Below are 22,184 nucleotides of genomic sequence, written 5' to 3' on the forward strand. Positions count from 1 at the left end.
GATTGTAAAACAGTAAGACAGATCCCCACCCGACCGACAGAGTGAGCGGGAGAGAGTCCATCTCCAACGGTCCTCATCTAAATTAGAAAACCTACAGGCCGTTTTTATTGGATTATTCCATCAGTATTATTCATTACAAAAATAGGATATAGACAATTAGCTGGGTGATCAGAGCTGTGTCGTATTCAGTAGCAAAACAGTTAGATGGACAAGTTCAAGTAGCACTCCTGAACACAACCCTGGGTCCTCGGGTCCTTCAAATCCGTGACATTGCATGGGACCTTCCACCTGCTCCCAAATAAGGAATCATACCTATATAGACCACAGCCCCTCATCCCAGAATGCAGTGCGGCTCCTCAGAGCATTGGGCCAGTAACCGAAAGGTCACTGGTTCGAATAGCCGAGCCGTCAAGGTGAAAAAATCTGTCGATGTGTCTTTGAGCAAGGCACTTAACCTTTAATTTGCTCCAGGGGCACCATACTACTATGGCTGACCCTGTAAAACAGCACATTCCCTGCACATGTCCGGTGTATGTGACAATAAAACATAGTGTTTTTGTTTAGTTTTTTAGTGTTCTACAGCGGCCCCGCCCATACCAGGAAGCCATACCAGGAAGCCAGTTAGACCAGGACGAGAAGTTAGGAATTAAATAAAGAATCAACACAATAATTAGAAAAATGATATGAAAAACGAATTAAACAAGGGTGATGGGAGAGAGTAAGGGTAGAGGAAGGAAGGAAGGAAGGAAGGAAGGAGGGAGAGAGCGAGAATTTATTGCAGAGGGTAGTAGCATGATTTCTGCTGTCAGTCAAAGGAGAGGGATGAAGGGATGGAAAGGGGGAAGATATATAAGGGACTGATAGAATTGACAGTTATTGTTGTGGGTAATGTGGTTGATGTGGCGGTTGCTGGGGCTGTTGTTGGTAGGCGTAGGGGTGCTGCTGTGTGGGGGGGGGCCCGGTGTAGCCCCCCTGTCCGGGTGCTGGGGCCTGCTGATATGGGACGTAGGGCTGCATGTTGGGCTGCATAGTGGGGGGCATGTTGTACTGGCCGTACGCTGCATACGGGTTATAACCCACAGGCATCTGGTAGGCATACCTGGAGACAGAGAGAGACAGAGAGAGTTAGAAGAGGAAGAGAGAGAGAGGGCGAGTTAGAAGAGAGAGTGAGAGCGAGAGAGACAGCAATGGAAGTGAGACTAGAACAACGGACGGATAACAGTTGTGCAACTCACACAGCCTGCCAACTGGGACAATAAAGATACTGATTGATTGATTGACTCACCCTGGGTATCCCTGGTAGGTGGGGTAAGGCGGTCCCTGGGCCTGTGGGGGAGGGGCCATGGGTGAGGGGTTTCCTGGTTGAGGCTGGTTGTCGGGAGGGTTGCCGGGTGCGGAGGTGGCCTGGGGGGTGAAGGCAGGGGGAGGGGGCCGCTGGGGCTGCTGGGAACGGGAGAGAGGGGAAGATCAGAGGTCAATAAAAATACTAATAAAAAAAGAAATAGATAAATAGTAATGACTTTGATATAAACACATTTAATTTATTGATCGCTTGAAAAATTATATTTGGACAATATCACAATAAGAGACAACATTAGTCATGTTTATCTCTGTCGTGATTGAGGGAGTTTGATTAGGCTGAACCGGTATGAACCGTTGAGGAGGAGATCAAATCCAACAGTAATCTGCGCTGCCCGGTCATATTGTCCACAAGGCAGCATGGCACATCGTTCAAAAACATCCAACATGTCTTCTCCAACAAAATATAGGTTGGAATTTTACAACGCGTTTTCCTTGGGAAGGTAGATAAAGTGCAAACATTCTTAAAACAGAGCTGTCTGTTTAAACTACTAAGCACACAGCTCAGACACCCATGCATACCCCACAAGACATGCCACCAGAGGTCTCTTCACAGTCCAGAACAGACTATGGGAGGCGCACAGAACTACATAGAGCCATGACTACATGGAACTCTATTCCACATCAGGTAACTCACGCAAGCAGTAAAATAATATTTAAAAAACAGATACAAATACAACTTATGGAACAGCAAGGACTGTGAAGAGTCACACACACACAGGTACAAACACACACATGCAAACGCACATCACATACACACTATACACACACACGTACACCTGGATTGTGTGTTGTAGTAGGGTAGTGGATGGACGGCACGCAATGTATTGTGAAATCAAAAGTGATGAGACAAGATTGTAATTGGATAAAAATGGGGTAAAAAATAAAATAAAAAATGAAGAGCAAATGTAAACGGGAGGGGGGACACTACCCCCCAAAGCAAAAAAAGACAGTCATTTTACAACCCTCCCCTATTTTGGGCCACCCCTCCCCCAGTACATTTCTATCTGTTCCTTAAATCAAATCCCCTCTTTGGTACAGAGCTGCCCTCTGATTCGATCCTCCCACCTGCCCATCAATGATTGGCTACTTACAAAGACAGTCCTGGGAGCAGGGCTTGGTTCGGCGGCAGTGGGAGCAGGGTTGGTCTGGTAGGCGGGGACAGAGAAGGACGGGGCGCTGGGCTCCCTGGCGATGCTCTGCTGTAAGTCCCTGGGTGGGTAACCACAACAACAGCAATGTCAGTCAGCGGTCACCACGGCAACCACAACATCAGTTGATAGTCATGGTCACTTCTTGTTCACATGAATCACCCCCAAGCCAAGTTAATAAAATGGCTACCCTGACAATTTACCCCCCTTATTTAGTTATTTATTTTTAATTGTTGTGCTCCGACTCTTGCACTATGCACACTCACTAGACTCTACCCCCACACTCACTAGCCTCTACCCACACACTCACTAGACTCTACCCCCACACTCACTAGACTCTACCCCCACACTCACTAGACTCTACCCACACACTCACTAGACTCTATCCACACACTCACTAGCCTCTACCCACACACTCACTAGCCTCTATCCACACACTCACTAGACTCTATCCACACACTCACTAGACTCTACCCACACACTCACTAGCCTCTACCCACACACTCACTACTCTACCCACACACTCACTAGACTCTACCCCCACACTCACTAGACTCTACCCACACACTCACTAGCCTCTACCCACACACTCACTAGACTCTACCCACACACTCACTAGCCTCTACCCACACACTCACTAGCCTCTACCCACACACTCACTACTCTACCCACACACTCACTAGACTCTACCCCCACACTCACTAGACTCTACCCACACACTCACTAGCCTCTACCCACACACTCACTACTCTACCCACACACTCACTAGCCTCTACCCCCACACTCACTAGCCTCTACCCACACACTCACTAGACTCTATCCACACACTCACTAGACTCTACCCCCACACTCACTAGCCTCTACCCACACACTCACTAGCCTCTACCCACACACTCACTACTCTACCCACACACTCACTAGACTCTACCCCCCACACTCACTAGCCTCTACCCACACACTCACTAGACTCTATCCACACACTCACTAGACTCTATCCACACACTCACTAGCCTCTACCCACACACTCACTACTCTACCCACACACTCACTAGCCTCTACCTACACACTCACTACTCTACCCACACACTCACTAGACTCTACCCCCACACTCACTAGCCTCTACCCACACACTCACTAGACTCTACCCACACACTCACTAGACTCTATCCACACACTCCCTAGCCTCTACCCACACACTCACTAGCCTCTACCCACACACTCACTACTCTACCCCCACACTCACTAGACTCTACCCCCACACTCACTAGACTCTACCCACACACTCACTAGACTCTACCCACACACTCACTACTCTACCCACACACTCACTAGACTCTACCCACACACTCACTACTCTACCCCCACACTCACTACTCTACCCCCCCACACTCACTACACTCTACCCCCACACTCACTAGACTCTACCCACACACTCACTAGCCTCTACCCACACACTCACTAGCCTCTACCCACACACTCACTAGCCTCTACCCACACACTCACTAGACTCTACCCACACACTCACTAGCCTCTACCCACACACTCACTACTCTACCCACACACTCACTAGCCTCTACCCACACACTCACTACTCTACCCACACACTCACTAGACTCTACCCCCACACTCACTAGCCTCTACCCACACACTCACTAGCCTCTACCCACACACTCACTAGCCTCTACCCACACACTCACTAGCCTCTATCCACACACTCACTAGCCTCTACCCACACACTCACTAGCCTCTACCCACACACTCACTACTCTACCCACACACTCACTAGACTCTACCCCCACACTCACTAGACTCTACCCACACACTCACTAGACTCTACCCACACACTCACTACTCTACCCACACACTCACTAGACTCTACCCACACACTCACTAGCCTCTACCCACACACTCACTAGACTCTACCCACACACTCACTACTCTACCCACACACTCACTAGACTCTACCCCCACACTCACTAGACTCTACCCACACACTCACTAGACTCTATCCACACACTCACTAGCCTCTACCCACACACTCACTAGCCTCTACCCACACACTCACTACTCTACCCACACACTCACTAGAATCTACCCCCACACTCACTAGACTCTACCCACACACTCACTAGACTCTACCCACACACTCACTACTCTACCCACACACTCACTAGACTCTACCCACACACTCACTACTCTACCCCCACACTCACTACTCTACCCCCACACTCACTACCCTCTACCCACACACTCACTACTCTACCCACACACTCACTACTCTACCCACACACTCACTAGCCTCTACCCACACACTCACTAGCCTCTACCCACACACTCACTAGCTCTACCCCCACACTCACTACTCTACCCACACACTCACTAGACTCTACCCACACACTCACTAGCCTCTACCCACACACTCACTAGCCTCTACCCACACACTCACTAGACTCTACCCATACCCACCACACACTCACTAGCCTCTACCCACACACTCACTAGCCTCTACCCACACACTCACTAGCCTCTACCCACACACTCACTAGACTCTACCCACACACTCACTAGACTCTACCCACACACTCACTACTCTACCCACACACTCACTAGCCTCTACCCACACACTCACTAGACTCTACCCACACACTCACTAGCCTCTACCCACACACTCACTACTCTACCCACACACTCACTAGCCTCTACCCACACACTCACTACACTCTACCCACACACTCACTAGCCTCTACCCACACACTCACTAGCCTCTACCCACACACTCACTACTCTACCCACACACTCACTACTCTACCCACACACTCACTACTCTACCCACACACTCACTACTCTACCCACACACTCACTAGCCTCTACCCACACACTCACTACACTCTACCCACACACTCACTAGCCTCTACCCACACACTCACTAGCCTCTACCCACACACTCACTACTCTACCCACACACTCACTACTCTACCCACACACTCACTAGCCTCTACCCACACACTCACTACTCTACCCCCACACTCACTACTCTACCCACACACTCACTAGACTCTACCCACACACTCACTACTCTACCCACACACTCACTAGACTCTACCCACACACTCACTAGCCTCTACCCACACACTCACTAGCCTCTACCCACACACTCACTAGACTCTACCCACACACTCACTAGCCTCTATCCACACACTCACTAGCCTCTACCCACACACTCACTAGCCTCTACCCACACACTCACTAGCCTCTACCCACACACTCACTAGCCTCTACCCACACACTCACTAGCCTCTACCCACACACTCACTAGACTCTACCCACACACTCACTAGCCTCTACCCACACACTCACTACTCTACCCACACACTCACTAGCCTCTACCCACACACTCACTACCCTCTACCCACACACTCACTAGCCTCTACCCACACACTCACTACTCTACCCACACACTCACTACTCTACCCACACACTCACTACACTCTACCCACACACTCACTAGCCTCTACCCACACACTCACTAGCCTCTACCCACACACTCACTACTCTACCCACACACTCACTAGCCTCTACCCACACACTCACTACTCTACCCACACACTCACTACTCTACCCACACACTCACTAGACTCTACCCACACACTCACTACTCTACCCACACACTCACTAGACTCTACCCACACACTCACTAGCCTCTACCCACACACTCACTAGCCTCTACCCACACACTCACTAGACTCTACCCACACACTCACTAGCCTCTATCCACACACTCACTAGCCTCTACCCACACACTCACTAGCCTCTACCCACACACTCACTAGCCTCTACCCACACACTCACTAGCCTCTACCCACACACTCACTAGCCTCTACCCACACACTCACTACTCTACCCACACACTCACTAGCCTCTACCCACACACTCACTAGCCTCTACCCACACACTCACTACTCTACCCCCACACACTACACTGACACTCCCAACACGCGCACACACCACATACGCTGCTGCTACTCTGTTTATTACCAATCACAAATCACAGAAAGCCATGATGTAATCAATGATATTTCACTAATAAGACAATACTGTGATTATTACAAATATAACAATTGATGCATCATCATCATCATCACAGAGACTAAATCACCACCACACACTTGAGCAGTTCGTCCCGTTCTGTCTTGCGGGCGAAGACGATGTCACTGCACTTGTTCTGGAACTTCAGCAGGATCTCTGTGAGGTCATTGTAGAACTACAGAGAGAGATAAAGTGATTGGTCAGACTGATGAGCTAGGTTTCCATCCAATTGGCAACAGATTTTCATGTGAATATTCTAAAATCCGCATTTTCCCACCAGAGATGTTTCCATCAAACTGACTTGTTGCGGATAGAAAGCTGTGCGTAGTACACATGAAAGCGCTTCTGCTCTTCAGTTCCCACGTACCGAATAAAAATCAGAAGTTCAATGCGTTTCCATTACATTTTCAACTCTGCCGATGGTTTTGTCACAAACTGTTGCGATAAATTGCATACTTGCCCAATCTGGTTTTGCCGCATGCCCTCAAACAACAGTTCGCTGATAAAGTGAACAGGGGGTTATATGGGATATGGATAAGAGCAAGATCCTTTTAATTATAAAAAAAAAATGTCAGCCAAACACTGATCATCATGTCACCAACATTCAAATATGAACCTCAATATTTATTGGAAATGTGTATGAAGTTCGTCACTTAACCACCATCAGTTAATATGAAGTTTCGAAATAAGTTATGAAGTTCATACAACTTATAATATCTGGCTATAAACTCTGCATGTTCACTTCGACATGATGGTTATTTAATCAATAAATGTGTATCCACCGCAATAGTTGCATAATCTATTTCACCGCCAACTAAATTATCCACCCCTTGTCTAGCATATTTAAAAAAATATGACATTGGGAAATTTTCCAGATGTGATATTTCCATTAGGCCCGTCGTGAGTTGTTTTTATGCGTCTGGAAATTCATCTGCATGAAATGGTTGGATTTGTTTAACACTTTTTTGGTTACTACATGATTCCATATGTGTTATTTCATAGTTTTGATGTCTTCACTATTATTCTACAATGTACAAAATAGTCAAAAAAATTAAGAAAAACCCTGGAATGAGTAGGTGTGTCCAAACTTTTGACTGGTACTGTATATAAATAATATAGAAACTGTGGGGCACAGTTTGGGTGCCACTGCCCTAGGCGACAGTTACCTTGGTGCCCTCTCGGAGGTTGCTGGTGATCTCTACGTAGCTGTCGTGGGCCGAGGCCAGCTTCTTCAACACCTCCTCACGATCATTAGCCTCCGAGTTGGACTGCTTCAGCTTGGAGAACTCCTGGTGGGACTCCTGGAGGGGGGGGGGGAAACCACAAGGTAAACCTCTCTGAAGGAAGTAGAAGTGGAATGTGTTTGTGTGTATATGCAGGTGTGTGTGTGTGTGTGTGTGTGTGTGTGTGTGTGTGTGTGTGTGTGTGTGTGTGTGTGTGTGTGTGTGTACAGTGAGGGGAAAAAACGATTTGATCCCCTGCTGATTTTGTACGTTTGCCCACTGACAAAGACATGATCAGTCTATAATTTTAATGGTAGGTTTATTTGAACAGTGAGAGACAGAATAACAACAACAAAAAATCCAGAAAAACGCATGTCAAAAATGTTATAAATTGATTTGCATTTTAATGAGGGAAATAAGTATTTGACCCCCTCTCAATCAGAAAGATTTCTGGCTCCCAGGTGTCTTTTATACAGGTAACGAGCTGAGATTAGGAGCACACTCTTAAAGGGAGTGCTCCTAACCTCAGCTTGTTACCTGTATAAAAGACACCTGTCCACAGAAGCAATCAATCAATCAGATTCCAAACTCTCCACCATGGCCAAGACCAAAGAGCTCTCCAAGGATGTCAGGGACAAGATTGTAGACCTACACAAGGCTGGAATGGGTGATAGAATAATTATTAATGACTAATTATTACACCCTGAAACTGTGTGAATGTGTTAGAATGTGTGAGTGTAGGACCAGTAAAGACTATGACATTGAGCTACTATTCAGCAATGTGAGTAAGAGTTAGACCAGACAACAAAGGACAAGGAGAACTGGTTACAGACAACTGAGAAACCAAGATAAAGGGGCCTCCCAATTTCAGGAGGAGAGAAACTGTTCGGCTTGGAAGAGTGTGTGTATGTGTGTGTGTATGTGTGTGTGTGTGTGTGTGTGTGTATGTACGTGGTCCTCTGTAGCTCAGCTGGTAGAGCACGGCGCTTGTAACGCCAAGGTAGTGGGTTCGATCCCCGGGACCACCCATACACAAAAAAAATAATATGTATGCACACATGACTGTAAGTCGCTTTGGATAAAAGCGTCTGCTAAATGGCATATTATTATTATTATTATTATTATGTGTGTGTGTATGCATGTGTGTGTGTGTGTGTGTGTGTGTATGTGTGTGTGTGTGTGTGTGTGTGTGTGTATGTGTGTGAACTGATGGTCAGGAGAGCAGTTTTAAAGTGGAAAACTACAGCCCGCCTACAGAGAGGAGGGATTTTAGTATGACGTATGAGTATAAAAGATGGACTCTGAAATTGTGATGGCAGAATTCTCAATGAATAAATATCTCTGACTATGCAGACCGGGACTCTGTCCGTTTCTTGATTTTGGGAGACGCACAGAGACACTGAAATAGTTTGTTAAATAATTCACATAACAATGGGCTACAAGACCATCACCAAGCAGCTTGGTGAGAAGGTGACAACAGTTGGTGCGATTATTCGCAAATGGAAGAAACACAAAAGAACTGTCAATCTCCCTCGGCCTGGGGCTCCATGCAAGAGCTCACCTCGTGGAATTGCAATGATCATGAGAACGGTGAGGAATCAGCCCAGAACTACACGGGAGGATCTTGTCAATGATCTCAAGGCAGCTGGGACCATAGTCACCAAGAAAACAATTGGTAACACACTACGCCGTGAAGGACTGAAATCCTGCAGCGCCCGCAAGGTCCCCCTGCTCAAGAAAGCACATTTACAGGGCCGTCTGAAGTTTGCCAATGAAAATCTGAATGATTCAGAGGAGAACTGGGTGAAAGTGTTGTGGTCAGATGAGACCAAAATCAAGCTCTTTGGCATCAACTCAACTCGCCGTGTTTGGAGGAGGAGGAATGCTGCCTATGACCCCAAGAACACCATCCCCGCCGTCAAACATGGAGGTGGAAACATTATGCTTTGGGGGTGTTTTTCTGCTAAGGGACAGGACAACTTCACCGCATCAAAGGGACGATGGACGGGGCCATGTACCGTCAAATCTTGGGTGAGAACCTCCTTCCCTCAGCCAGGGCATTGAAAATGGGTCGTGGATGGGTATTCCAACATGACAATGACCCAAAACACACGGCCAAGGCAACAAAGGAGTGGCTCAAGAAGAAGCACATTAAGGTCCTGGAGTGGCCTAGCCAGTCTCCAGACCTCAATCCTATAGAAAATCTGTGGAGGGAGCTGAAGGTTAGAGTTGCCAAACGTCAACCTCGAAACCTTAATGACTTGGAGAACATCTGCAAAGAGGAGTGGAACAAAATCCCTCCTGAGATGTGTGCAAACCTGGTGGCCAACTACAAGAAACGTCTGACCTCTGTGATTGCCAACAAGGGTTTTGCCACCAAGTACTAAGTCATGTTTTGCAGAGGGGTCAAATACTTATTTCCCTCATTAAAATGCAAATCAATTTATTACATTTTTGACATGCGTTTTTCTGGATTATTTTGTTGTTATTCTGTCTCTCACTGTTCAAATAAACCTACCATTAAAATTATAGACTGATCATGTCTTTGTCAGTGGGCAAACGTACAAAATCAGCAGGGGATCAAATATTTTTTTCCCCTCACTGTATATGCAGGTGTGTGTGTGTGTGTGTACAGTTGAAGTCGGAAGTTTACATACACCTTAGCCAAATACATTTAAACTAAGTTTTTCACAATTCCTGACATTTAATCCTAGTAAAAATTCCCTGTCTTAAGTCAGTTAGGATCACCACTTTATTTTAAGAAAGTGAAATGTCAGAATAATAGTAGAGCGAATGATTTATTTCAGCTTTTATTTCTTTCATCACATTCCCAGTGGGTCAGAAGTTTACATACACTCAATTAGTATTTGGTAGCATTGCCTTTAAATTGTTTCACTTGGGTCAAACGATTTGGGTAGCCTTCCACAAGCTTCCCAATTTTGGATTTTGAATTTTGGCCCATTCCTCCTGACAGAGCTGGTGTAACTGAGTCAGGTTTTTAGGCCTCCTTGCTCGCACACGCTTTTTCAGTTCTGCCCACAAATTTTCTATAGGATTGAGGTCAGGGCTTTGTGATGGCCACTCCAATACCTTGACTTTGTCGTCCTTAAGCCATTTTTCCACAACTTTGGTAGTATGCTTGGGGTCATTGTCCATTTGGAAGACCCATTTGCGACCAAGCTTTAACTTCCTGACTGATGTCTTGAGATGTTTTCTCCTTTCCCCCTTCTGATAACCAGGTGGTGAATCGCATCTCTGCATGTCTGGCAGACATATCAGTGTGGATGACGGATCACCACCTCAAACTGAACCTCGGCAAGACGGAGCTGCTCTTCCTCCCTGGGAAGGACTGCCCGCTCCATGATCTCGCCATCACGGTTGACAACTTCATTGTGTCCTCCTCCCAGAGTGCAAAGAGCCTTGGCGTGACCCTGGACAACACCCTGTCGTTCTCTGCTAACATCAAAGCGGTGACCCAATCCTGCAGGTTCATGCTCTACAACAGTAGAGACCCTACCTTACAAAGAAAGCGGCACAGGTCCTAATCCAGGCACTTGTCATCTCCCGTCTGGATTACTGCAACTCGCTGTTGGCTGGTCTCCCTGCCTGTGCCATTAAACCCCTACAACTTATCCAGAACCATCTGGTGTTCAACCTTCCCAAGTTCTCTCATGTCACCCCGCTCCTCCGCACACTCCACTGGCTTCCAGTTGAGGCTTGCATCTACTACAAGACCATGGTGCTTGCCTACGGAGCTGTGAGGGGAACAGCACCTCCTTACCTTCAGGCTCTGATCAGACCCTACACCCAAACGAGGGCACTACGTTCATTCACCTCTGGCCTGCTAACCCCCCTACCTCTACGGAAGCACAGTTCCCGCTCAGCCCAGTCAAAGCTATTTGCTGCTCTGGCACCCCAATGGTGGAACAAGCTCCCCCACAACGCCAGGACAGCGGAGTCACCTGACCACCTTCCGGAGACACTTGAAACCCTACCTCTTTAAGGAAAACCTGGAATAGTATAAAGCAATCCTTCCACCCCCCCCCCCATAAAAAAAAAATATAAAAAAAAGTGGTTGTCCCACTTGCTATCATAAATTGAATGCACCAATTTGTAAGTCGCTCTGGATAAGAGCGTCTGCTAAATGATGTAAATGTAAATGTTGCTTCAATATATCCACATAATTGTCCTTCCTCATGATGCCATCTATTTTGTGAAGTGCACCAGTCCCTCCTGCAGCAAAGCACCCCCACAGCATGATGCTGCCACCCCCGTGCTTCACGGTTGGGATGGTGTTCTTCGGCTTGCAAGCCCCACCCTTTTCCTCCAAACATAACGATGGTCATTATGGCCAAACAGTTCTATTTTTGTTTCATCAGCCCAGAGGACATTTCTCCAAAAAGTACGATCTTTGTCCCAATGTGCAGTTGCAAACCGTAGTCTGGCGTTTTTATGGCGGTTTTGGAGCAGTGGCTTCTTCCTTGCTGAGCGGCCTTTCAGGTTATGTCGATATAGGACTCGTTTTACTGTGGCTATAGATACTTTTGTACCTGTTTCCTCCAGCATCTTCACAAGGTCCTTTGCTGTTGTTCTGGGATTGATTTGCACTTTTCACACCAAAGTACGTTAATCTCTAGGAGACAGAACGAGTCTCTCCTTCCTGAGCGTTATGACGGCTGCGTGGTCCCATGGTGTTTATACTTGCGTACTATTGTTTGTACAGATGAACTTGGTACCTTCAGGCATTTGGAAATTGCTCCCAAGGATGAACCAGACTTGTGGAGGTCTACAATTTTTCTTCTGAGGTCTTGGCTGATTTCTTTTGATTTTCCCATGATGTCAAGCAAAGAGGCACTGAGTGTGAAGGTAGGCCTTGAAATACATCCACAGGTACACCTCCAATTGACTCAAATGATGTCAATTAGCCTATCAGAGCTTCCAAAGCCATGACATCATTTTCTGGAATTTTCCAAGCTGTTTAAAGGCACAGTCAACTTAGTGTATGTAAACTTCTGACCCACTGGAATTGTGATACAGTGAATTTTAAATTAAATAATCTGTCTGTAAACATTCGTTGGAAAAAGTACTTGTGTCATGCACAAAGTAGATGTCCTAACCGACTTGCCAAAACTATAGTTTGTTAACAAGAAATGTGTGGAGTGGTTGAAAAACGAGTTTTAATGACTCCAACCTAAGTGCATGTAAACTTTCCACTTCAACTGTATATGCAGGTGTGTGTGTGTGTGTGTGTGTGTGTGTGTATATGCAGGTGTGTGTGTGTGTGTATATGCAGGTGTGTGTGTGTATATATATATATACAGTGCTATGAAAAAGTATTTGCCCCCTTTCTAATTTTCTCTACTTTTGCATATTTGTGATACTGAATGTTATCAGATCTTCAACCGAAACCTAATATTAGATAAAGGGAACATAAGTGAACAAATAACACAACAATTACATATTTATTTCATAAACAAAGTTATGCAACACCCAATGCCCAAGTGTGAAAAAGTAATTGCCCCCTTACACTCAATAACTGGTTGTGCCACCTTTAGCTGTAGTTGTTGATCAGGAAGCACTTGGTTGGAGTCATTGCAGCTAAAGGTGGCACAACCAGTTATTGAGTGTAAGGGGGCAATTACTTTTTCACACTTGGGCATTGGGTGTTGCATAACTTTGTTTATGAAATAAATATGTAATTGTTGTGTTATTTGTTCACTTATGTTCCCTTTATCTAATATTAGGTTTCGGTTGAAGATCTGATAACATTCAGTATCACAAATATGCAAAAGTAGAGAAAATTAGAAAGGGGGCAAATACTTTTTCATAGCACTGTATATATATATATATATATATATATATATATATATATATATATATATATATATATATATATATATATATATATACACACACACACACAGGTGTGTGTGTACCTGCACTTTGCCCAGCAGCTCTTCCTGAGAGCGGAGGCTGGCCTGAACCCTCTGGTTGTAGCTGCCGTATGATTGGTCCAGCTGGCTCATTGACAGCGCCTCCTCATTGATGGCCCCGTCCTGAGCCAGAGCCGTCAGGAAGCTGGAGGACATGTCAAAGGTCACGCCCTTAATCTCCGCCTCCAGCCCATCCCTCTCCCCCTTCACCGCCAATAGCTGGGCCAGCTGGGAACGCAACACACTCACCACCTGGAGGGAGAACACATACGGTTAGAACACACACTCACCACCTGGAGGGAGAACACATACGGTTAGAACACACACTCACCACCTGGAGGGAGAACACATACGGTTAGAACACACACACACACACACATCACCTAGAGGGAAGGGATATACACACACCCACAAGTAAAAGACAGGATACACAATGTTAACATACGCGCACACACACACACACTCTCACCTCGCTGCCCTGCAGTGTCTTCGCAGGATTGGCTGATGGTATGGCAGCGGTGAGTTCAGCCTCAGGTTTACAGAGCAGAGCGATCATCTCACAGTGTGCATTATAACGCTCCTTGACCACCTGGTCAGCCTGCACTGCCTTGTCCAGCACACTGCGGAAGTTACCACCCTCTGGACCGGTGGGAGGAGAGGGAGGAGGAGGCGGTTGACAGGTCATTTAACATAACATTAGATTCCAAAGTAGTACACAACACCACACGTATCAATATTTAACAATATCTTTCTTTTTGGATGTGTGTGTACCTGCTCTGAGTGGTTTATAGAGGTCTCCAGGAGTGTGTGTGTGTGTGTGTACCTGCTCTGAGTGGTTTATAGAGGTCTCCAGGAGTGTGTGTGTGTACCTGCTCTGAGTGGTTTATAGAGGTCTCCAGGAGTGTGTGTGTGTGTGTGTACCTGCTCTGAGTGGTTTATAGAGGTCTCCAGGAGTGTGTGTGTGTGTGTGTGTACCTGCTCTGAGTGGTTTATAGAGGTCTCCAGGAGTGTGTGTGTGTACCTGCTCTGAGTGGTTTATAAAGGTCTCCAGGAGTGTGTGTGTACCTGCTCTGAGTGGTTTATAAAGGTCTCCAGGAGTGTGTGTGTGTGTGTGTGTACCTGCTCTGAGTGGTTTATAGAGGTCTCCAGGAGTGTGTGTGTGTACCTGCTCTGAGTGGTTTATAGAGGTCTCCAGGAGTGTGTGTGTGTACCTGCTCTGAGTGGTGTATAAAGGTCTCCAGGAGTGTGTGTGTGTACCTGCTCTGAGTGGTTTATAAAGGTCTCCAGGAGTGTGTGTGTGTACCTGCTCTGAGTGGTTTATAAAGGTCTCCAGGAGTGTGTGTGTGTGTGTGTGTGTACCTGCTCTGAGTGGTTTATAAAGGTCTCCAGGAGTGTGTGTGTGTACCTGCTCTGAGTGGTTTATAGAGGTCTCCAGGAGTGTGTGTGTGTGTGTGTACCTGCTCTGAGTGGTTTATAAAGGTCTCCAGGAGTGTGTGTGTGTACCTGCTCTGAGTGGTTTATAGAGGTCTCCAGGAGTGTGTGTGTGTACCTCCTCTGAGTGGTTTATAAAGGTATCCAGGAGTGTGTGTGTGTACCTGCTCTGAGTGGTTTGTAAAGGTCTCCAGGAGTGTGTGTGTGTACCTGCTCTGAGTGGTTTATAAAGGTCTCCAGGAGTGTGTGTGTGTACCTGCTCTGAGTGGTTTATAAAGGTCTCCAGGAGTGTGTGTGTGTGTGTGTACCTGCTCTGAGTGGTTTATAAAGGTCTCCAGGAGTGTGTATGTGTGTGTGTGTGTACCTGCTCTGAGTGGTTTATAAAGGTCTCCAGGAGTGTGTGTGTGTACCTGCTCTGAGTGGTTTATAGAGGTCTCCAGGAGTGTGTGTGTGTGTGTGTGTACCTGCTCTGAGTGGTTTATAAAGGTCTCCAGGAGTGTGTGTGTACCTGCTCTGAGTGGTTTATAAAGGTCTCCAGGAGTGTGTGTGTGTGTGTGTGGTGTATCTGCTCTGAGTGGTTTATAAAAGTCTCCAGGAGTGTGTGTGTGTGTGTACCTGCTCTGAGTGGTTTATAGAGGTCTCCAGGAGTGTGTGTGTGTGTGTGTACCTGCTCTGAGTGGTTTATAGAGGTCTCCAGGAGTGTGTGTGTGTGTGTGTACCTGCTCTGAGTGGTTTATAGAGGTCTCCAGGAGTGTGTGTGTGTGTGTGTGTACCTGCTCTGAGTGGTTTATAGAGGTCTCCAGGAGTGTGTGTGTGTGTGTGTGTACCTGCTCTGAGTGGTTTATAAAGGTCTCCAGGAGTGTGTGTGTGTGTGTGTACCTGCTCTGAGTGGTTTATAGAGGTCTCCAGAGGGAGTTCTGTTCCAGCGTTGGCTGAACTTGGATCTCAGCTCGCTGTCTGTCGACTCCTCATCACCCAGCATCTTCAGAGACTACAGGACAAAAACACACATTATACAATACATATATATCATGGGTATTTCAACACACACATTATACAATACATATATATCATGGGTATTTCAACACACCCATTATACAATACATATATATCATGGGTATTTCAACACACACATTATACAATACATATATATCATGGGTATTTCAACGCGTGTGCGTACCTCGTCCAGGATCTCTCTGTTGCGTGTCAGTAGTTCGGGCAGGTCTCGGATCAGTTGCTCTATGCTCTGCAGCCCCCCCTGCTGGACGATGGCGCGGGCCTTCTCCATAATGGATTGTGGGATAGAATCTCCAGACAGGTCCTCCAGAGCCGCAGGCAGGTTCAGAGATGCCAGGACACTGTTGTTCAATTATGAATACATTATCAATATAGACACGTCATGACACCGTTTACATTATCAACCTTTATTGATATTGAAATGCAGGGATGGGCAACTTTGATGGGGTTGGGGGGCACAAAAAAATCTGAACTCATCATGAGGGACCGCAGTCTGCTTACCCACATCCATACACCCCTGGGGACCCCAGCAGAGAGAAATAGCAGGGCCAAATTGACATCGGAGAGACATTACTTTTAGTTTTAAAGCAAGTTTGTTGCAATTCTACTCATTTCGCCATAGGCTGGAGAGAAATGTTTGCAGTTTTGAATATGATATCTGAGTGAGACTGACTAACAAGTTTAGATAGCTGGCCAATAAAGTCATTTAGCAATATAAAATGTTTTAACTGGCATGGCTAATTGACTGACATGACAACAGAAAAACTGCTTATGCACAACCACATTCCGAATTCCGCACCTTGTGTGTTCTACTATTCTAACTGTCAACAGGAAGTTGAGACCCCGACTGAGAAAAAAACATGTCATTGATCCGAGGGCCTTCAAAAGGGGGTCGGCTGGGGCTTCCCAAGTGGCGCAGCATCTCAGTGCTTGAGGCTTCACTACAGACCTGGGTTCGATCCCAGGCTGTGTCACAACCGGTCGTGACTGGGAGTCCCATAGGGCGGCGCACAATTGGCCCAGCGTTGTCCGGGTTAGGGGAGGGTTTGGCCGGGGGGGCTTTACTTGGCTCATCGTGCTCTAGGGACTCATTGTGGCGGGCACCTTCAGGCTGGCTCCGGTTGTCAGTTGAACGCTGTTTCCTCCGACACATTGGTGCGGCTGGCTTCCGGGTTAAGCGGGCGGGTGTTAAGGAGCGCGGTTTGGCGGGTCATGTTTTCGGAGGACGCATGACTCGACCGTCGCCTCTCCCGAGCCCGTTGAGGAGTTGCAGCGATGAGACAAGATCGTAATCGGATTGCAATTGGATATCACGAAACTGGGGAGAAAAAGGGGGTAAAATAAAAACGACAAAAGGGGGCGGCGGCATGCCAGTTGACCATCCCTGTTGTTTGAGTTGACAACAATCAATTTAAATTGTTAATGCATTCTAAAGTAACATCCATACCCGTTGCAGAGGTTGGTAGCTTCCCTCAAGGTTCCCACCAGTCTGTGGATGGTCTCAGCCTTCCTTAGGCTGTACGTGCTCATACTCTGCTGCACCGCCATGGGCACCATATTCTCAAACAAGTCTATACAGAGACACACACACACACACACATTTGCGAATTATATCAGATATTTACACATAAATAGTGTGTGTGTGTGTGTGTTTGTGACCTGAAAAAAATAAAATAAAAATATGACAGTATGTGTGTGTGACTGTGTGTGTGTATTGTCCCTCTCACCAGTGAACTTGGCGCTAAGCGGAGGCGTGATGGCGGTAGCCTTCACCAGCGCTGCCTTGCCGATGTGTTCCAGATCTTTCACCTCAGGGACGCGGTCGTGGTAGATGAAGTCGTTGTCCTTCTTAGCGGCGGTCAGAGCACGGCTGATCTTATCACTCAAGTCCTTCACACTGACGTACTCATCATAGCGAGACGCTACCGTCTTCACCAGCTCTGTAGCATGCTGAGGGAAAGACAGAATAGAGGAGTGAGACAAGACTTTGGTTGAGTGGTTGTGCTTATTTGGTCATAGGAAAATCACTAAATTGTCAGGTGGGGTTACAAACACTGTAGGAACCACTGGGTTGTGTGTGTGTGTGTGTGTGTGTGTGTGTGTGTGTGTACCTGCAGGCGAGCGATCTCCTCTCCAAAGCGTTTCTTCTGCTTGGCGAGGAGAGACTGGTGCAGCTCAGCGTAGGCCTGCATGATGCAGTGTTTAGCTGCCAGCACCGGCAACACCTCCTGGAAATAAATATACTGACCAGAGAGCAACCACAGAGCAAACCACACACACACAGAGCAAACCACACACACACACACACACACACACACAGAGCAAACCACACACACACATACACACACACACACACACACACACACACACAGAGCAAACCACACACACACAGAGCAAACCACACACACACACACAGAGCAAACCACACACACACATACACACACACACACACACACAGAGCAAACCACACACACACACACACACACACACACACACACAGAGCAAACCACACACACACATACACACACACACACACACACACAGAGCAAACCACACACACACACACACACACACCACACACACACACACAGAGCAAACCACACACACACACACACACACCACACACACACCACACACACACACAGAGCAAACCACACACACACACAGAGACACAGAACAAACCACACAAACAAGGGGCAAACCACAGAATAGCACAAACACCGGCAACAGCAAATCACAAATGAGTATGCACATCACGAACAGACACACACACACACACACACGGGATGCAGAGAGAGGAGGATAGCGGGAGAAAGAACAGGCAGTGAATGTTTAACCTTTCTGCAACATTCACCCAACCTTCATCACAGAGAACTGTGTGTGTGTGCAAGTGTTTGTGGTGTGTGTGTGTGGGTGGGTGTTATGACATCTGCAAAGTCCAGCCCATGTGTTCCCACCTCAGACCGTGTGTGTGTGTGTGTGTGTGTGTGTGTGTGTGTGTGTGTGTGCTGTGCCTGGTTTGCTCTGAGTGTGTGTGTGTGTGTGTGTGTGTGTGTGTGTGTGTGTGTGTGTGTGTGTGTGTGTGGTTTGCTCTGTGTGTGTGTGTGTGTGTGTGTGTGTGTGTGTGTGTGTGTGTGTGTGTGTGTGTGTGTGTGTGTGTGTGTGTGTGTGTGTGTGTGTGTGTGTGTGTGTGTGTGTGTGTGTGTGTGTGTGTGTGTGTGTGTGTGTGTGTGTGTGTGTGTGTGTGTGTGTGTGTGTGTATTTTAGTAGTAATACAGGCAGTGAGACAGGTCAGTCAGATTTCATACACACGTCATTTCAGAAGCCCATTATTAGGTAGTGAGAGACCAATCAGAATGGAAGTACGACGGTGAAAGGGCCAATAAGAATACAGCCCAAGTAGTGAACAACAAATGAGAAAACAGCCCAGTTAGTGAATAACAAATCAGAATGGAGACTGTATGGTAATCAACCAATCAGAACAGAGATAGTGAAATGAGTGAAATAGGGAAAGTCCCACTTATCCTTACTCATCTAGTAAGTAGTTCTCTCTCTCACACACAAACACACACAAAACACACAAACCCAAAATCGCACACACGGACGGGGGCACGCACGCACACACACACCTTGGGCAGGTTCTCTTTGTACTGGCACTGCTTGAAGGCGTCACCGTAGAAATCTGCTGTCTGATTGGCCAGTTTAGCGATGATGGCATCCTTCATCTTATCTGCATGGCGAACGATACCATGGTTACTCGATTCATGTACACACACACACACACACACACACACACGTAAAGCTTGTATGCATGTGTATGGGTCGTGTGCACGTACCTGACGTAGCCTTGAGGAAGAAGACCTCCTGTGCCTGAGCCAGCATGATGAGACTGAGGGTTCCTACAGTCTCAGGAGACATGTCCATAGTAGGCTCTCTGTTCAGAGCCGACAGCACTGTGTCCTTAATGTGACCAAATGCTCCACTCGCCAACTGTGTGAGAGAGACACAGAGACGGAGAGAGACACAGAGAGAGACACAGAGACGGAGAGAGACACAGAGACAGAGACAGAGAGAGACACAGAGACGGAGAGAGACACAGAGACAGAGACAGAGAGAGACACAGAGACGGAGAGAGACACAGAGACAGAGACAGAGAGAGACACAGAGACGGAGAGAGACACAGAGACAGAGACAGAGAGAGACACAGAGACAGCGAGAGACACAGAGAGAGACACAGAGAGAGACACAGAGACAGAGAGAGACACAGAGACAGCGATAGACACAGAGACAGCGAGAGACACAGAGACAGCGAGAGAGTGTATTGGTTATATTATTACTAAGTAGTATTACTATGATAAAAACTAGTAATTGGCTATAGTGTCGTTGGTAGTACTGTAGTAATATCTGGTAGTATTTGGCTGTATTGTAGTATAACTATAGAAGTACCTGGTAGTATTTGGCTGTATTGTAGTATAACTATAGAAGTACCTGGTAGTATTTGGCTGTATTGTAGTATAACTATAGAAGCACCTGGTAGTATTTGGCTGTATTGTAGTATAACTATAGAAGTACCTGGTAGTATTTGGCCCTATTGTAGTATAACTATAAAAGTACTTGGTAGTATAACTATAGAAGTACCTGGTAGTATTTGGCTGTATTGTAGTATAACTATAGAAGCACCTGGTAGTATTTGGCTGTATTGTAGTATAACTATAGAAGTACCTGGTAGTATTTGGCTGTATTGTAGTATAACTATAGAAGTACCTGGTAGTATTTGGCTGTATTGTAGTATAACTATAGAAGTACCTGGTAGTATTTGGCTGTATTGTAGTATAACTATAGAAGTACCTGGTAGTATTTGGCTGTATTGTAGTATAACTATAGAAGTACCTGGTAGTATTTGGCTGCGGCCTTCAGTCCTTCGTCGCTGTCCAGGTTCTGTTCTGAAGCGATCTGACTGGCCAACGCAGCTCCATTGAACAACACACAGGTCTTCTCATATCCCAGACTGGCCAGGGCTAAAACACACAAATACATACATTAACACACTACACACACACACACACAAACACACACACACACACACACACACACACACACACACACCACACCTGGCCATTCCTGTTCCTCTGCCTATTGGCTACTTCGCTTATTCAAGCCTGTCTCAAAATACAACACTGCCCCTTTAAAGACAAAAAAGCTCTTTACCTGACTCACTTTTCAAATGTCTAGAAATGTACAAGTTTTGTGTTCTTGTAGGAAGCAAATCACTCCCCTATTGATGACTATGAACGATCTATAACTGGGCTAATAACTCACTAACTAGCGAAGGACATGAACAAAATGTGCACGTGGTTACATGCAGCGCTTGCTTTTGATCTCAAAACAAGTGCATCTACTCAGAACCACAGCGTAAACACAGTCCAGTTCAACGTAAATGGCACAGATCCATATATGCAGCTCTGATTGGTTATACCGCACCGGTCCGTGTAGAGTACGGGCTGAGTCGTGCCCAATAGAATCCTACTCCGATGTGTTCTGCCTACAACAAAATATCTTGCATCGTTCGTTTTGTTTTCGGTATGTTTCATTGAAAGTGGCTAATATTGCGTTGATTCGATCACAATTGCCACAGTAAAGGGAAACGTTGATAGTGTTAACTAACGGGGAAAACTGTAGAAGGTTGAGTGAAGTTCAAGCAAGTGCTTCTCTCTGTGGGCTGATATTTTACAGGGAAGCTGCACAGCAGTCTCGAGCTACTACCCGGCAGCTTAGAGGGAACGTTGGTTACTGTGTGTGTGTGTGTGTGTGTGTGTGTGTGTGTGTGTGTGTGTGTGTGTTAAAGTGAGAAAGCGTGAGAGAGGGGTGAGAGACAGAGCTGGGTTTGGCGTTTGCTACACACACTATATACAGGTAATCAATCAGGTACGTTGAAAAAAGACAAGGAGAGAACACCCATCATGCAATATGACTTCCTCATACAT

At 46.6% G+C, this 22,184-nt stretch overlaps 1 protein-coding gene across 2 annotated transcripts in view; it reads right to left on the reverse strand.

Annotated features, from left to right (window-relative positions):
- Nucleotides 1-495: 495 nt before the first annotated feature.
- LOC121572262 (programmed cell death 6-interacting protein-like) overlaps nt 496-22,184 on the reverse strand; it is a 27,047-nt gene continuing 5,358 nt past the window's right edge. Inside the window, exons 4-18 of one of the 2 annotated variants that reach the window (XM_045222128.1) lie at nt 21,091-21,218; nt 20,037-20,190; nt 19,830-19,930; nt 18,312-18,428; nt 17,928-18,150; nt 17,648-17,771; nt 16,364-16,541; nt 16,063-16,174; nt 14,222-14,391; nt 13,756-14,004; nt 7,763-7,897; nt 6,677-6,771; nt 2,454-2,571; nt 1,286-1,443; nt 496-1,099 (exon numbers count right to left, since the gene is read on the reverse strand). In XM_045222128.1, the coding sequence (XP_045078063.1) occupies nt 874-1,099; nt 1,286-1,443; nt 2,454-2,571; nt 6,677-6,771; nt 7,763-7,897; nt 13,756-14,004; nt 14,222-14,391; nt 16,063-16,174; nt 16,364-16,541; nt 17,648-17,771; nt 17,928-18,150; nt 18,312-18,428; nt 19,830-19,930; nt 20,037-20,190; nt 21,091-21,218 (2,288 nt within the window). In that variant the 3' untranslated portion in view covers nt 496-873. Of the gene's footprint in view, nt 1,100-1,285; nt 1,444-2,453; nt 2,572-6,676; nt 6,772-7,762; nt 7,898-13,755; nt 14,005-14,221; nt 14,392-16,062; nt 16,175-16,363; nt 16,542-17,647; nt 17,772-17,927; nt 18,151-18,311; nt 18,444-19,829; nt 19,931-20,036; nt 20,191-21,090; nt 21,219-22,184 lie in introns of both variants that reach the window. The other variant, XM_045222127.1, reaches the window with a different exon arrangement.

This window comes from Coregonus clupeaformis, chromosome 8 (assembly GCF_020615455.1).
Source record: "Coregonus clupeaformis isolate EN_2021a chromosome 8, ASM2061545v1, whole genome shotgun sequence".
Taxonomy (NCBI): Eukaryota; Metazoa; Chordata; class Actinopteri; order Salmoniformes; family Salmonidae; genus Coregonus; species Coregonus clupeaformis.